Source organism: Pseudoliparis swirei, chromosome 12 (assembly GCF_029220125.1).
Source record: "Pseudoliparis swirei isolate HS2019 ecotype Mariana Trench chromosome 12, NWPU_hadal_v1, whole genome shotgun sequence".
Taxonomy (NCBI): domain Eukaryota; kingdom Metazoa; phylum Chordata; class Actinopteri; order Perciformes; family Liparidae; genus Pseudoliparis; species Pseudoliparis swirei.
This window is the reverse complement of record NC_079399.1, coordinates 8780991-8798728: the sequence shown is the minus strand read 5'-3', so window position 1 is coordinate 8798728 and position 17738 is coordinate 8780991. Positions and strand designations below refer to the sequence as shown.

Here is a 17738-nt window from a genome sequence, read left to right as displayed (position 1 = left end):
AATAACCATCAATGACGGACTTTAAAATAACTGTGCTCAATTATCTCCAAACGGTTATTGCCTCATAATTTATTGATGTCCAATTTCATCTGGTTACAGCTTCTTCGATGTGAGGATGTGCTGCTTTCTTTTCATTACAAACACCTTTCACATTGTTAATCAATTCATTTCAAGAATAACTTACAAAATAATCAAGGATGGAAATGATTGTTTGTTGCAGCCAAACACAACGTCGTAGAAAGCAGATGACACATACTGTATTGTAACCTGTGTATGTCTTTAGCTAAGAGATAGATAGATAGATAGATAGATAGAAAGAAAAACAGAGTAGCCCACAGGGAGTCTCTTGTAATGGAAAGAAATTGATCCACATTCATCACTTCCATCCTCACAGTGGCCGCACCTGACCTTCTTGACCCGAAGTCTGCCGCCCACAACTCCAAACCTCGGCTGTCATTCTCGGTCAGTCCAGTGGTGCTGTACACTCCAGAGGACGAGTGCGACACCCGGACTATGGTCATGAGGTGGAAAACTGTGTCAGCCATCTTCTTCTTGGTGGTGTTCTACCTCATTATTGGGGCAGCGGTGTTCAGAGCACTGGAGCAGCCTCAGGAGAGCTCCCAGAAGCTCGCAATCCTGGCACAAAAACTTGAATTCTTGGCCATGCACGCCTGCGTGAACTCCTCTGAGCTGGAGGATTTGGTGAAGGTGGGTGGAAGGAATCTATTAATCTTTAAAATATGTTCTCTTCTGCAGGACGAGGTGATGACTGAAAAAATATCTTACAAATATGTACTAGAATTATTTATTTGTATATATACAGTGGGTACGTAAAGTATTCAGACCCCTTTTACAATGTTTACTCTTTGTTTCATTGCAGCCATTTGCTAAAATCAAAAAAGTTCATTTTATTTCTCATTAATGTACACTCAGCACCCCATCTTGACAGAAAAAAACTGAAATGTAGACATTTTTGCAAATGTATTAAAAAAGAAACTGAAATATCACATGGTCATAAGTATTCAGACCCTTTGCTGTGACGCTCATATTTAACTCACACGCTGTCCATTTCTTCTGATCCTCCTGGAGATGGGTCTACTCCTTCATTGGAGTCCGGCTGTGTTTAATGCTGATTGTACTTAATTAGGAAAGCCACACACCTGTCTATATAAGACATCACAGCTCACAGTGCATGTCAGAGCAAATGAGAATCATGAGGTCGAAGGAACTGCCCACGGAGCTCAGAGACAGAATTGTGGCAAGGCACAGATCTGGCCAAGGTAATAAAGAATTTCTGCAGCAGTCAAAGTTTCTCAGAGCACGGCGGCCTCCATAATCCTCAGATGGAATAAGTCTGGGACGACCAGAACCGTTCCTCGACCTGGCCGTCCAGCCAAACTGAGCAATCGTGGGAGAAGAGCTGTACCTATTACTGGTATTTGGTAGCTTTATGTTGTTTGCTTGGGAATGTTGGAATAGTGGACACAATCATCTCGAATAAACACTGCCAGAGCTTTCACCTGAGGATATTTAAGAGGAATGGACTCTTTAAAGATCACAGTTGATTTAACCGTTCAGCATGATAGTGATCCTTCCCTAATGTGCGCATGTGCTCCGACTTTTGTCACCATGACGACGAGGCACATAGGAGACGTTTTTATTTCTGACAGAAATCTCCTTAGGCTGAGGCAACACACCTAGTTGGGAGGAAAATATCATGTTTTAGGTTAAAAAATAAACCCTTGATGGCAGAAAGCCCTGAAGCTAAACTTCTTAGCCATTTTAAGCCAACCCGTGATGTGTCCCTCAACCGCACGCAGTTGTTTGTGTGCTTCAACGTAACTGAGCCATGACCACAGCGTTGTCACGTCGTAAAATTGATTTGTTTTCAACAGAGATTTGTTTTGTTTTTGAAGGCACAGAAAAATTATCAGATGTTATTCTAAAGGTCAGCTCCAAACAACACATTTTAATTATAACCTATAGGAAGACTTGTTCATTCCTAAGTTTTACTGCAAAAGATCTATACTTACGTTTCCCTCACAAAGAATACTCAATTTAATGTCCCTTATATGGGATATTAAAGGAAATCTGAAGTCTCTTAAAGCTTCACATTTGAATTTTTTTTATTTCTAGTGTGGACCTTACTGTAGCCGAACTGTGAACTGTGTAGTTGTATGAAAGATGGAAAATAAAAGACGACTACATGTCAGATTGGACTAGGGTAGAACAACAAATATTGTTATTACGACTCTGTGTGTCCTATATTGTTAATTTAAATACAAAATATCCATGTTCCTAAACTACAAAAGCTATTTCATTAATTCACCAGAAAGTATTTTAATAATTGTCAGTTATCTTTTTACTCTCACATCAATGTACCTGTAAATCAACAGCTTGGATGTCAGATTGTTTTTGGGGATGAACAAGAATCCAAATCTCTTTTCCTCTCATCATACGAACATCAGTGCAGAGCTGCCATCGTTTCTCAGATAGAACGAGAGGAATCTCGTAATCATAACAAAACACCTCTTATTATTCAAGGTGAGAAAGAAAAAATACTGTTTTAAAACAACGAGAACACCTTGAGTTAGAGACTAGATTCATAGTTGTCATTGTTCGAGTGGGAGCATTTGAATCAACTCGTAAAAAACAGAACGACCACTTTTCTAAAAAACATTCTCTTAGGACTAAATATAAAAATAATAACCATTATATTACTGTTAACATTGGATGGGATTTTCATTTATTAAGCGAGTCTGTGTGTGGGATTTAGTCCCATTGACTTACAAGACGTTTGTCTCATGACAGAACAGTGTAGTTTGTGATATGCATAAGAAAAGCCATCCCTATAACATGTAATGACATATGCCCTCTGGTAATTATAAAAACACCTTGCAGGTACAACGAGATACTCTGCGTGAATATTCTTTCCACTCTGTTGCATCTCTGGGCTCCAGTATGAACGGCATCCTTGACAGCAGGACCGATGTAGTTCATGCATAGTCACCGTTATCTGGGAGAAAAAAATGTGTTGTTTCTAAATTATGTATCAATATTTCCATCTTCTGGGTTTGCTTTGTTTCAGCCGTCGTTGTCCACCGAGTCGGCCTTCAGTGACATTAATGTTGTAGATTCTTACCGTGTTAAACCTGACGAGAGCCGACAGGATTTATTATTGAATAATGTTTAATACCTACTGTAAATTATATTAATCTCAGTTAAGAAGGTTAACAGATGGCGTTAATTTGAATTTATGATGCTGAATTAATATTCAAAGATGATGCTTTCTGTCCTGAGATCATCATATACTTTTTGACTGTTAGATAATGATCTTTTTATTTTATGTTATCTTTAACACAGTGTCATAATTAATGCTGCTCATCATTCTAATTTTTATTTGTCTTTCCGCTTGGCTGCCCTTTCATTGGCGTAACACAGTCGTCATTAACTGTTACTGTTGCTTTTGGCTGGAGGTGAAAACATTTGACTTGTCAGATGCCGTTAGAAATAAGTGTGGAGCATGAAAACAACACAAAAGACAAACGACTCAACTATGTAACAACATGACAAGTTGATATCAATGCAAGTGAGACAACAGAAAATGGAATACAATACAATTAAAAGCTATGATTAGAGTCACAGTCAGCATGAAACCAAACTAAGCTGTTGATCTAGGGAAACATTACCCCTGTTGAGCATGTTCAGACGCTGGAATTTAGCCCAAAGCACTGCTGTGATGAGTTATAATTGATATCTGTCCATCATATTCCATCAGATTTAATTTTAAAGGTCAAGTGTGTGTTTAGGTAGTATCTTGAGGTGAGGCTGCAGATTACAACCGTCCGCCCCTCTCCCCAGAGCCAGTGGTTGACTCTGTTTACAGATGTTGTAGAAACATGCGTATGTAGTTATAAATGACGCAATCTTTGATCAGGATTCTTGTTTTCAGGTGATTACACTGTACGCTAAGAAAAAATATGTTTTAATATTATATTAAATGTCTGCCTCTGGATCCCCCTAATCCTACTGGAGTGTAAACTGATGAACAATATGTCGGCCCTTTAGTTTGAGCCTTGGTGTGTAACTTTGCTCTAACAACGGTGTCTCCTTTACTCTGTGACCCCTTTCTAGAGTTTAAAATCCCTCTCAGCCTTTTGTCTCAGAAAAGCCAAAATTCATTTGAGGGTAAACCATCCTCTGTCTACACAAATGTCTTTTCAGCCTATTAAGTTTGTTTTAGGCAAAGTATGACTCCATTAGTCACTGACCTCTCCACTGAATCAGTCTGTGCTCATTGCCGATTTAAAATTATAAAGATAACTTTGTGCTGGACCTATAAAAAACAAACAAAATGAACTGAATTCATTATTGGCGGGGTAATTTGCCTGTAGGACGCATTTAAGACCACTTTGATATTTTCCTTATGCTATAAGGCTAATTATGTGCCAGTTTGTACAGTATATACACACAACACCAGTCTGACTATCTGTGTGATTTTAATACATCACCGTTCGACAACTCTTCCTCTTCTGATTATTAATTGCTATTATCAGCTATTTTTATCACTCGCATGCTTTGGTGTCACACAAACTCTCACACACACAAACTCTCACACAGACACCTTTGTAGGCTCCCACCGATCCAAATCCAGAGATGTGCTCTCGGAGGGAGTAATTTAAAAAGTGAGTGATGTCAAAAAGCTCGGACGAGTGCATCTCTCCTGGCTGTTTGGCTCAGGTGGGAGACGGACAGTGTGGAGCTCACATTAACCCGTCTCATCATTTCCCATGGCCATTGTTGGTTTGCCGAGACAGTGAATTAATGTTCCCGCTTTGGCTGTGAAACAAAGGGGCCGGCTGAGCCACGCCAATCCGATTGTTTGATTGGTTAAATTACGTTTTTAGAAGCACATTAGACGTATCTTTGAACAATCTCTTTTGTTCAATTTAGAAATGATATTGAGATAGAAGGGATAAAAAACCCAACAATGAACTGTTGATTAATTCCCCGTTGTGCATTGGGTTGTTTATCTGTCTGTGAATACATTTGTGAATACAATACGAGGACAGTTGTACACAATTTGTCTTTTGCATCCATGTTTTTTCTTTAAAGTTAGTCGCTATACTGTTAACTTTTTGCCACACAAGTGCGCTAAAAAAATGCATCCATTGTTTTTTGTCGTTTCTTTGTTTATTTGGGGTTTTCGTTCCCACGAAGGAGCGAAGAAACAAACTGTGAACCCAATTTTCATATCTTACAGCCTCTTACTCGATGCAGTTGAACCAACTCCTGAGGGAAATATCGGCTCTTTAGCAGCTAAATGCTCCGTTACCAGCTCAAATAATGAGCTGAAACAATCTGAGCTGAAGAGTCAGATGATTATTCTCATGCTACCTTTTACATGAAGGTGGAACTAAGCTTTACCCATCTCTACACAAGCAAATGTACACGCGTGTGGTTCAGACACATGTGCTTGGTTTGTTATTTGGTGTGTTTCTTATACAAACTGTATAGAAAATGAAAGAAAATCCATCTCACTGCAGTGGAAGAGTAAATAAACCAATACTGTCTATCTATGCGCTGTTGAGACCTACAGTTACACAAATACTTGACCTGTATCAACAGAGAGGCAGAATTCATGCTGTAGGCTACACGTCGTCCTTTGATCTGTTTTTAAAATTAGATAATTTTGGTATTCATCCAAAAAAGAATCCCAAATAAAACCATTGGCAAAGAGATCTTTAGATTTGTTTTCACCAACACAAACTAAATGTGCTTTAATCTCTATTATATTGCTGTGGGGGGGACTTTGGGCAAATAAAACTCCACATTGCTCGATACGTGTTCAAACCTGCAAAACTTCTGACATTTTACAATACATGTGCATCGTATGGTTAAAGGTTTGAGAAGGATTGTAGTTTTAGTTAATAAAAAGATGAAGGATGGATTCAGGTGTTTGACTGTATAGAAACTACACATCCTTACTGTCCATCTCTCGGATGAAAGGGAACACTATTTCCTGCATTGCCACCTAACAAGTGCCAACTCATCCAATATGAATCTGCTCTTTTGTCATTTAAACGAACCCTTGAAGCTGTGTTCGTCAACTTCAGCCCATCGCTCCTCCTTCCACGCGTTAACTCTTGTGTCGTTACATTAGCGCCGTGTTGTTCCCTCCCTCTCCGATCTATTATTCATTCATCTCAGCTCTCGCCCGCCCGCTCCGTCTTTACTGCCTTGTTACACTCAGCGGTCGTCGGCTGATGAAAGCTCGCTCAGTTTCACCAAGGAAGATGAATCGCAAAACACCTTGACAATGCAGTGACCCGACACTGTGTGTATGAGTGTGTGTGTGTGTGTGTGTGTGTGCAGGAACAGCTGACTGTGCTGCTTCAGTATTATTGTAGCATCACTGCTATTTCAGGAGGGTTTGATGTTCGATAAAAAATAATGGAGATCATCAAAAAGAGCGACACCCCCCTCTAGAACAAGTCCTACATGTATTACGGTCGCCGTGTGCCACACAATAATTATGCAATCATCTTTATTGGCAAAAATCTCACATAGTCACACTGGAAAAGAGCTTTCGTCCATAACGTGTTCTTCTGTAATTCATTGGCGTCGTCTCTGTGGCAGTGTCTCTTATTCCCAGGAGGTCTCAAAGCTTTTCTCTTACTTTCTTCTTAGTAATTATTCTGCATCTCGAGAAGCCGCTTGGGCCAAGACATTTTTTTTTCGTCTCACTGCAATAAAATGATCCTGTTTTTTAAAAGCCTCGTGAGATGAGTTTGATCCTTCGGAGGTAAGCCTCTTTTATAGAGTCATACGAGTTATAGTTTCCATTCTAACACAGCAGATATACAGTTTAAAATAATAATGGGGGGGGGGGGCTTTTCAAAATGGGTAAAGTTTTAAATAATTGGTCCCTGTTCACTGCAGATTAGCAGGAATTAATAAGTGAAGACAGCTGCTGCTTTCATCAGCTGTAGCTGGCTATAGCTAATGAAGCTAAACGTCTCTGATATGCTCCAGGAAGGGGTCTTGAATAGGATTGGTGGTTACATACGAGGTTATAATGTTATTTATAATCATTGGACAATAGGGTTGAGCAACAAAATGCATTGTCGAGTCCTATTTTGCTCCATAAGAAGAAGAAGAATATATTTTGGAGGATGGAAAACAGCTGTCTGCTGCTCTGCAGTCTGGTGATGCAGCAGCTGATACTTCTGTATCTCTTGCCAGGCGGCAGCAGGTTGATGGGGATGAAGTCCGGAGCAGTATAGCTAGAAGAAGAAGCTAAAACATATGAATGTCTCAGACAAAAAACATGTTTTCACTTTTAATATTACAAGAGAAGAGGCGTGAAACCAAATATGGTTTGATGAATGTAACTCTTGGGGAATGTGTCGGCTGCTGGAGTCTAACATGACCCCTTAACCTTGATAACAGCTTCCAGGAGTGGCTTTCTCAAAATGGGGAAATACGACACAGTGGATGTGCTGGTTGTATAAAAGGCCACACATGAATCTGCGTTAGTTGTTTATGATCTCGGCTTTGGCAGTAATGCTACGACTGCATGGAGTAAGCTATGCAGCCAGACGTAGTGTGTGTGTGTGTGTGCATATGAACACACTGTTTACCCGTGTACAGTCTGGGTTACCAGCCCACTGTATCTGTAGTGTGGATGCTCGTGGTTCAGTGTGTGGCTCTGCACTTCACTGCTCCTCACGCTCGTCTGTGTTGCTGATGGTGTGTGTGAGAGGTGGTGCAGTGGTGTGTTTCCCTCCAGCTGGCTGCTGCTCCCCTCTTGCCTCCTGTCACGCAAGCACAGCAGGAAGTGAGAAAACTGTTCTGTTTCTTGCACAAGCGGCTGCTGTCTCGAGGCTCTCACACACACACAGTCAACCAATCACCTGGGCCAGATTTACATCCATAATACAGCTGGAATCCCATCATAGCCACAGTCACAGGGCTGATCTAAAAAAAACTCAAAACCATATATATATAGCTAATGGGTCTAGATTTTGAGATTGTGAAATTAAGTTCAGCAATCAATGTATAATTAAGGGATTTTAGTGAATGAAAAGCAGATAAATATGATGCAACTGTGATGTCTGACTAGCAACCGTATTTGTAGAAATATTTTAAGAATGTGTAAATCATGTGTTAGTGTAACTGTGACAGACTTTGCACTTTAGTTCAGAGAGCAGCTGTTTCACATTTAAACTATTTATTTTTGAAGGTGACAGAGGCCTCTCATTGTTTGTCACAACTCTTAATTAGATTTTTGTTTATAATTATCCGGCCGTCATCTAATCCCCAAGAAATTTGATGCACACCGCTAATCTTCTTCTGTCCCTCTGCTCACCTCGTACCCCACTCCCACTGGGAGATTCTGCCTTATATGCTAATTTTGTCTTTTACTTTCCACTCCAGCAAGTGGTTTCTGCAGTCCGAGCAAGTGTGAACCCTTCAGGAAATGCATCCAATCAGACGAGCCTCTGGGACATCAGTTCCTCCTTTTTCTTTGCCGGGACTGTTATCACCACTATCGGTAAGTCCATTAACTCAGTCCTTTTATTTTCTCTTTGTAGAAAACTTCTATTTCACTCTACTTGCATGCAATACCTTTTGAAAATGATACAAATATGTAAAGACATTCACTTTTTTTATGTCAAAATGATTTCCGGCTTGGTAAACACTGTATTTGACACCAAGCTGTTCGAGGCGCGGAGCAATTTTGATGTCATTTTAGCATGAAATTGCACTTGCATAGCAAAATTACACTTTCAGATTGTACATCTTTGCGCCTATCCTTTCGGTTTACTAGTCACCAAAATTGCTAAATATGTATCTGACACTGGCTTGCACCTCAGGTGTCAAAAAACTAAATACATCAGCAACAAAGCAAAAAGGTGTTTGTACTAGCAATGCAAAACAACAAAAAGTTGGTCTATATAAAAAAATCTGTTAAGCTAATACACACATACACACACACACACATACACACAGCTAGTCTTATTTAGCTTGTTCAAAGATGCCTCAACATATTCGGCCTTCTGTCGAGCTTTATTTATTTCTCTTTTACAAAGAGCTCATTCCTCACTCGAAAAATGTTTCGCAGCAGCTTTCTGCCCTCTGGTTGGACAATATGTTTCCTTTTGTGTCATCTGAAAAGTCAAAGCTGCACTGTGGGTTTCCCCTTTGCTCGGCTTAGACTGAGTATGTTGACTTTCTGCTTTTCACTTAAATGCTGCAGTGTCTTTGCAAAAGGCCGATCTACTGACCTTTGACTTGAAGATGTCGTGGTGTGAGGTTTTCTCTATTTTTTTGAAGAACTAAAACATATAGAAAAGGTTGTGTTAAGGTTAAGGGCTTTAGTTTCCACAGCTTTGATTTGGCTGCAGAAGCCTCCCTCCCCGGTGGTGTTTTGCATGTCTCACCTTTGATGCGCGTTAGTGTAAACGACACCTAAACGCTGAGCTGTCTGTCAGCAATCCTTCTCATTGGTCCTGATTAGTACACAATGTGTCTGTTGCCACACAGAAAGGCTATTCTTAAAGCCACTGTGTAATTACCTTCGCATTGAAAATGCCGGAAGGTTATGTTTTGATCGCCGTGTATTTATTTATTTATTTATTTATTTGTATGCGTGTTATTCGCAAATCTCAAAAAGTATTGAACCGAATCGCATGAAATTTGGTGGGATGATTGTTTATTATCCGGGGACCAGTTGATTAGATTTTGGGATCGATCGGGTCAAAGGTCAAAGGTCATGAACAGGTCAAAATCTTTCGCAGAACTCAAAAAGTATTGAACCGAATCGCATGAAATTTGGTGGGATGATTGTTTATTATCCGGGACCAGTTGATTAGATTTTGGGATCGATCGGGTCAAAGGTCAAAGGTCATGAACAGGTCAAAATCTTTCGCAGAACTCAAAAAGTATTGAACCGAATCGCATGAAATTTGGTGGGATGATTGTTTATTATCCGGGACCAGTTGATTAGATTTTGGGATCGATCGGGTCAAAGGTCATGAACAGGTCAAAATCTTTCGCAGAACTCAAAAAGTATTGAACCGAATCGCATGAAATTTGGTGGGATGATTGTTTATTATCCGGGGACCAGTTGATTCGATTTTGGGATCGATCGGGTCAAAGGTCAAAGGTCATGAACAGGTCAAAATCTTTCGCAGAACTCAAAAAGTATTGAACCGAATCGCATGAAATTTGGTGGGATGATTGTTTATTATCCGGGGACCAGTTGACTAGATTTTGGGATCGATCGGGTCAAAGGTCAAGGTCAAAGGTCATGAACAGGTCAAAATGTTCTTGAATCGCATGAAATTTGGTGGGATGATTGGTTATTATCCGGGGACCATTTGATTAGATTTTGGGATCAATCGGGTCAAAGGTCAAGGTCAAGGTCATGGAAAGGTCAAACTCTTTTTTTACCATAGCACGATACATTTTTGTCCAATTGGCATGCAACTAATGCCAAAATGTTCATAATTCAATGCCCAATCTTGTGATATGCGAAGGTATGCGCTCTACCGAGTGCCCATTCTAGTTTATGTCTGTGTTCAGCCTTTGACGTTCTATAAAATGAAAAGTGACAATGCAGTTTGTTCTATTCTTCTGGCTCGATCTCAGCTGGAGGGGGATGAGCAGGAATCCGTCTCCACGTATTGATTTATTCATCCGGAGATCTTTGATCGGATGGCAGTACTGAGGCAAAGGAACAGTTCAATGAGTCTATTTCGACGTCCTGGGGAGTTGGAGCAGGAGAAGAACTGAGCCGGGGTTGCAGAGGGGCTGACTGTGGGGGGGGGGGGGGGGGGGGGGGAGCAGCAAGAGATTAACCAAATAATCAACAAGAAACACAAGGGAGGAGAGAAGCGCACAAGGGAGGAGGCGGTAAAAACATAAATATACATTAAGTAAACATAACAAATGCCAGGGTTCAACATAAATAAACAAATATATAGTGATTAAAAAAAACATTCCATTGGGAGCAGTTATTGCTTTTTGGGTTTATACATTTATTGTTCTCTTATCACATTGTAAAGCAGCATAGTTAAGCCGATACAAATGCTCTTCGCTTTTTTAAATTAAAGTTCTACCTTTCAAATACAGATGACTTTAAAGCCACTGGTTAACTTTCCTTTCAAAGTATTTACCATGTCACTGTATCTTTGAAAATAATTCCTTTCATTGCAGATAATTCACATTTTATTTACATTTAAAGTTGAATGCAGAAGCCCTGACAGGATACATGTATTTTATCTAGAGCTCAAGATGTCTGAGCAGAATCAATTAAAAAAGAAAGTGGTGCAATCTCATAGTTGGCGAATAACAATGTATTGTTGTGCAATTGCAAATTGCTGGTTTTAATATGATTGGTTAAAATCTGCGTGATGAGGAGGAAGAGGTAACTGATCCCTTTGAGTTCAATATTAGATCATGGAGTTGTGCAAAGTTTACTTAACCCTTGTGTTGCCTTCGGGTCATTTTGACCCGATTCAATATTTAACCCTCCTGTCGCCTTTGGGTCAATTTGACCCGATTCAATGTTTAATGTCGGTGTTCTTTCGGGAGTCAACAAACAAACATAAAGTACCTCACACTTAAACTTGGAAAACAATATTAATTCTAATAATTTTCTGGAGATTTTAATAGCTGGGGTCATATTGACCTCAAGGGTAAAATATGTTAGTAAATATAAAGGTAACAGGAGGGTTAAACATTGAATCGGGTCATATTGACCCGAAGGCGACAGGAGGGTGAAACATTGAATCGGGTCAAATTGACCCGAAGGCAACACAAGGGTTAATAGAGATATTGCTATTGACATGAATAGCTTTGCTAAAAAGTATTCCGAATTTTTTTAGAGGGAATTAAAAATAAATTGCCATTAAAGTCGAAAGCTCTGTATAAACGCAAAAGGAGGATGAAACTCTGCATAGTTCTGAGTAATCTAAAGTATATTAAGCTTTCGGATTAAGTGTGATTCATATTTGATCTATTTGTTACTCAGGAAATGAGAGTATAGTTATCGTGATAACATTACAACAGAGTTTCCCCAATTAACTCACTTTAATGCCAACTAAAACCCTCCTTGACGGGGTTTTATAGCAATGTTCTTTTTTTCGTCATTAAATGATCCACAAAACCACCAAAGCAGCACCGTGTGTCTTTAATGAAGTCACTCAGTGACATGTTGAGCTGCCATTTTCACTCCTCGCATCACTTAGAAGGAAGTCATTACGCTTTAATTGCAATTGCATTCGTTCCTGTAAGAGACAGAGCGTGACGCCTAACTGCATGTGATCATGACATAACCGGATGCACTTAATAAAGTGTGAATCTTAAGTGACATATATTATTCATGCAGGCCATGTTGAATTCAAGTGTAGATTTAATTGAACTACTTATTGGTATTAGTCCTGTATTAGAAACGTGATCAGAAAGTGTTAGTTTTGGTTTTAATCTATATTTTTGAATACAAATGACATTAAAATACACCTTCTTCCGAAATTATAACATTTTACCAATGCTTTACCACTGAAATCTTTATTCTTCTTATTGCTATTTTATCTCATTTGAATAAATGGTGGGTGTATTTTCTAGTACACTTTAATCTTTGAGCTTGCGAAGCATGAACACATTTTCAACTCTGCTTTTGAGATATTCAAATATAAGATGAAAATATAAACAAGAATGAATATGTTTAATTCAGGTTAAAAGGAAAAAAGAAGCGAGTTCATCTTCAAATCAGGGAGCCGCGGTGTCTCATTTGTTCTGCAGGGGCACGGAGGTGTTAAAAACTAATCGGGCACCTTGTCTCCCTTTGTGCTAATCGGGAAATTGGTGAGAATTGAGTGACGATTCCTTCCACCCCACTTCATTGTGAGAGCAGAAAGTAATTAGAGGGCGCCCTGCAGCTCGTATCCCGAGACAGATGACTGCATTAGTAACGTAAAAAGGTTGAGTTCATTATGCAGACCCATTGTGAAACTTTAAATAATGAAAGTCACATTGTTTTATGTAGCTTTGAATAAGACACAAGACTTAAAGGTTTCCATTTCCCAAGATACCGACTACTCAATACCCCGTCTGCTTTTCTAGATGCACATGATGATGAGTTTGGAGAGAAGATGAAAGCTAAGTGACGGACTCGCATTAGTGTGTGCGTGTGTGTGTGTGTGGTGCATTCCTAGGTTTTCCTGTAAATAATCTGCAAGCCAACACGATTTCAACAGAACAGTCTAATCAACACATTTATGCGAGAGAGAAAACTCTCAAAATGTTATAATATCACATGAAAAAAAGAGTGTAACATCTAAGCAGAGAGGTGCAACACATACAGCTCTGAAATAGAACAAACACACAACAACGTTTATATATTTATTTTTACAAGAAACTACACAAATTCTTCATTAGAATGCATTTACTCCCATAAAAAAGTATCAACACTTAACGGTTAGGAAATATGACACCCCCAGAAGTGTCATACCAACCTTAAAATACGTCTTCCAGGAATATACAATGTCCTGTTCCAAGAGGAACACACAACACCACCTTGCAGTGAGGGATAATTTAAAGTGACATTTTGAAAGACGCTAATGAACTATCCGTGTCTCCTCTCTGTCAGGATTTGGGAACATCTCTCCTCACACAGAAGGCGGGCGGATCTTCTGCATAATCTACGCTCTGCTTGGAATTCCTCTGTTTGGGTTCTTGTTGGCTGGTGTCGGGGACCAGTTGGGAACCATTTTTGGGAAGGGCATCGCCAAAGTAGAGAAGATGATTGTGGTGAGCTCCTTTCGTCTTTACGGGCTTTTCTTTGTTTCTGAATCATGTGCACTCTTTTGTATGTTTATGGTTGTGCGGTGAGCCATTTTATTCTGGACAACGTTTGACGACCTCATTATCAAAGCTGCCCGAGCAGTTACTGTAAAGATGTGCAATATCGAAGTGTCACGTTTTAAAGGTGCAACATAAACACCCCGAAACAATACAGCAGAACAGTCAGCCGGGCAGAATGTGATGGTTTCTCTCTCAGACTTCAGCGGTCGCTGCTCAACACTGTGCAAGACGTGATTACAGTTTGTTGGGTTGCCATGTCAACAGACTTTCTTTGAAACCAATATAAAATGAAGGCCGTTTGTTTTAGTGTTGAAAACTCCAGAACAGTAAATAATATTTTTTTAGAGCAATATTTAAAAAGTTTCACATCATATTTCTTCCCCACAGCAGAATAAACTAGCAGCACACAAATCACACGAATTATTTACATTAATCATCACATTGATGATGTCCCATATATAGGTGATGTGTATGTGTGTTGGTTTGTTTTTTTGAAAAAAAAAATATAAAACAACAAATAATAATAGACTTAATCATACAGATGAATGTAATACAAAGTGGTTCAGAAAAGTAAAAGCAATAAATCACTAAAATAAATAGTTAAACTATAAGATCAACAAATAACTAAAATAAATAGACACACTAAGATCCACAAATAACTAAAATGAATAGATAAACTATAAGATCCACCAATAACTAAAATAAATAGATAAACTAAGATCCCACGGAAATATGTGCTTTCTTCTTTCTTCAAAGGTATAGTATTGCACATCGATAAAGCGACGTGTGTGGGCGTAAAATGTAATTGCATCATCAGTTCTCGAGTTTTATCCTGAAGTGAGAAGCAGTTGCACTAAAGTAAGATTCGCCAAAGCAAATGAGTCAAAATACCAAATGTGCTGTTTGATGAAGAAGAAACCGCACAGATGCTCTTCATGTTCTTCACATGGGGGTGGTTGTCATCTCCATCAGCTGTCTTGGCGTGCCTGATGACGGCGTCCCACAATGCCATGCTGTCATCAGATGTCACTGATGTCTTGGCAACAAAGCCACTGTTTTCTATATAATGGTTATAAAGTGAACAAGGCACTAACTTTTTCAATATTTAATCAAACCCATAACGTTCTGAACGTTAATCAAGTTAAAAACCCTTTAAATAATACTGTTGATGCTGTGAGCTGATAATGTTTTTCAAGAGCAGATATTTTAGGAAACATATGAAATACTTTGTGATCATTTTACTGATGAGTAGCAACATAGTGTGACATGCCAGATGTGTTCATTAACATTGCTTCCTAATTATGTTAATGAATACATTACCTGGGTGGTATTTTGTTTCCCTTTCTGCTGTTATATAAACATTAATTTCTAGGAAACAGCGTTATGTGGAGAGCCACCAAAGGTAGGGAGTCCCCAAATCAATTAATCTTTCTACCACAGCTCATTTCCAAAGGATGTTGGTGTGTATCCGCGTGTAGTTTGCAGATACATTCACAGGTGCAGGCAGGGCTGACTGGGACAACAATTAGGCCCTGGCATTTTTGGCCCAGACAGGCCCACCCCAATCGGTCGGACCACACCCACCAGCACAAAAATACTCGCCTTATATACTCGTCTTATATACCGTGCTGTACAGTCATATATATACAGTATTCCCCCAAACCACTACAAAGATGACTACATGCAGTAAGCAATGGTACCAGTGCAAATAGACCAGTGTACTCACTCACTCTTGACTGGCGGTGGTGGCCATGGGGTACACAATCTCCATACTTGACTCAAGTACAGTAGAAGTAAAATGTTATCAAATAAAAAGCACCAGAAGTCAAAGAATAATTTCAAATGTTTTATTATATTAAATAATAAATTCAAATAATTGAGTACTAGTAATAAATACAGCATACTGTAAACTCACTGCTAAACAAAAAAGAAAGTGTGAAGTCCACTCCAGTGAAATTTCTTCTCTTCAAACAAATGACGGCAGCCTTTGAGAGAGAGAGAGAGAGAGAAACAGAGACAGAGACAAGGGTGAGGCTGAGACATGATCATTTAGTAGTAGTACTATTAATAATTGCATCATTATAAGTACCTTTTCCTTTCCGTAGAACAAGAGATAGCAGCATATCTGGAAAACAAGTCACTTCAACAAACTAACAATAATGCCGTCTCCTGATGGAGAGGGAAAGAGAGAGGGTGAGAGAAACAGATGATTAATGCAAAATTGTACATTATCATGTGACAGATTCAGATGATCAGAGCATCTTCCAGAAAATGAAAAAAGAAACGGACAGCTACTGTACTGTATACTCACTTAGTGGAAAAGGCTGCAAGGCCCTCTGCATATACTCTCATCAACAATGGACAATGAACCATACAGGGCATTCTTAGAGAGGTGGGGAACTGGGGATAACAATGAGTCATATTATCAAATTATTTTCAGTCTAATAAACTGCTAAATTATTATGAATAATTCTAATTTGTATTAGAATATTCTCTCACCTTAGTACAACAGCAGTTTCCTCATTAGCTCACTCTTCTCTGCCACTTTGTCAATGACAGTGTCTGTGTCCAAAGCCACAAGGACATCTTTCTCAGTGGCCATCAACATGAAGGCTTCCAGTTTGCTGGAAGACAGGCTGCTCCTCAGTCTGCTTTTTATGTACTTCAGTGTTGAGAATGATCGCTCACAGGCCACCTGGGTTACTGACAGTGTCAGCAAGAACTTGTATGCAAGTCCAAGCAGGGGATATGCATCTGTGAGCATGTTGAATCTCTGCAGAATTTGGTAGCAGCACAGTCGGCACTCTTTGCAGAAGGCACAGCTTTTGGTGATGATCTCCATGTCCTCTTCCTTTCCTCCATCGGGTCCCTCTTCCACTGTCCTGGTCACATATTCTTCTAGTGGTGATGTTTTCAGCTTGTCCCACTGGCTTGCTAAGCTTTTCAGCTCCGACTGCAGGTTGTCAACCGTTGCCATGCTCTCAAATCTAACCAGGCATTTGCTGAGGTCTTCAAGAGTAGATTCAGGGAGAGGGCTAGTTCGGATGAGATGGAATTTTTTGGGATCCAGACAGGACAAGTCTGCATAAAGATTGCCATGGGTCAGGAATCTTCTGTGGATGGCCTCAATAGCTGTGTCAACAATCTGGTTGTGGACGGTGACCTCGTAGACTCTGTCAGCATCCTCCCTTGGCTCATCCTGAGCCATTTCTCCTGGCATGGCTTTCTTTTTCTTGATTCTTTTCTGTGGCAGTGCAGCCTCCACTTCCAGGTCTGTCTCCTCATCCTGCTCCTCAATTTTGTCAGTGGCCCACTTCACAAAGCTGTCAGCAGCATCCTTGACAGCGTGGAAATCCCTCGCTATCTGTTTGAGGGCCTCTTGTGTGGACATGACCATTCTGTGGGCAGAGAGGATGTCCAACCCTTCCGTCTGCAGGTACTTCGACAGGGGAGATGTCTGCTCAAATATCCTCAGGAATATTTGAGCCGTCAGGATGGTCTCATACCTGAGTAGGCCCTCCTTGTACCCTCTGGCTTTGGTGCGTATGTTGCTTTTCGCAGTCTTCTGCTCCTGTATGGCTGTGAGAGTGAACAGCACATCAACGTACAGACTGTCTTGAGGCTTTCCAAATGATCCATACACTTTCTTGAGGGCCTCGTGCTTGGCCCACCAGCGTGTCGCTCCTATTGGAGCAATGCGCCTGTGCCTCTTGTCCTGGCTCTCCTTCTCCCACAGGTTCATTCTCTGGTACGACTCCCTGAGGAACACTGCTGTGTCATTGAGGAGACCAAAGAGTGATCCACTCTCAATGACGATTTGAGTAGTGTCTGCCAGCAGCAGATTCAGGACGTGTGCATAGCACCAT

The 17738-nt window shown here is 40.0% G+C and overlaps 1 protein-coding gene across 1 annotated transcript in view; it reads left to right on the top strand.

Annotated features, from left to right (window-relative positions):
* The first annotated feature begins 498 nt into the window (after positions 1 to 498).
* The window catches only part of kcnk2b (potassium channel, subfamily K, member 2b), a 38519-nt gene continuing 21279 nt past the window's right edge, over positions 499 to 17738 (top strand). The window contains exons 1-3 of the mRNA XM_056428665.1: positions 499 to 708; positions 8440 to 8557; positions 13658 to 13818. Of these exons, the coding sequence (XP_056284640.1) occupies positions 514 to 708; positions 8440 to 8557; positions 13658 to 13818 (474 nt within the window). The 5' untranslated portion in view covers positions 499 to 513. The remainder of the gene's footprint in view (positions 709 to 8439; positions 8558 to 13657; positions 13819 to 17738) is intronic.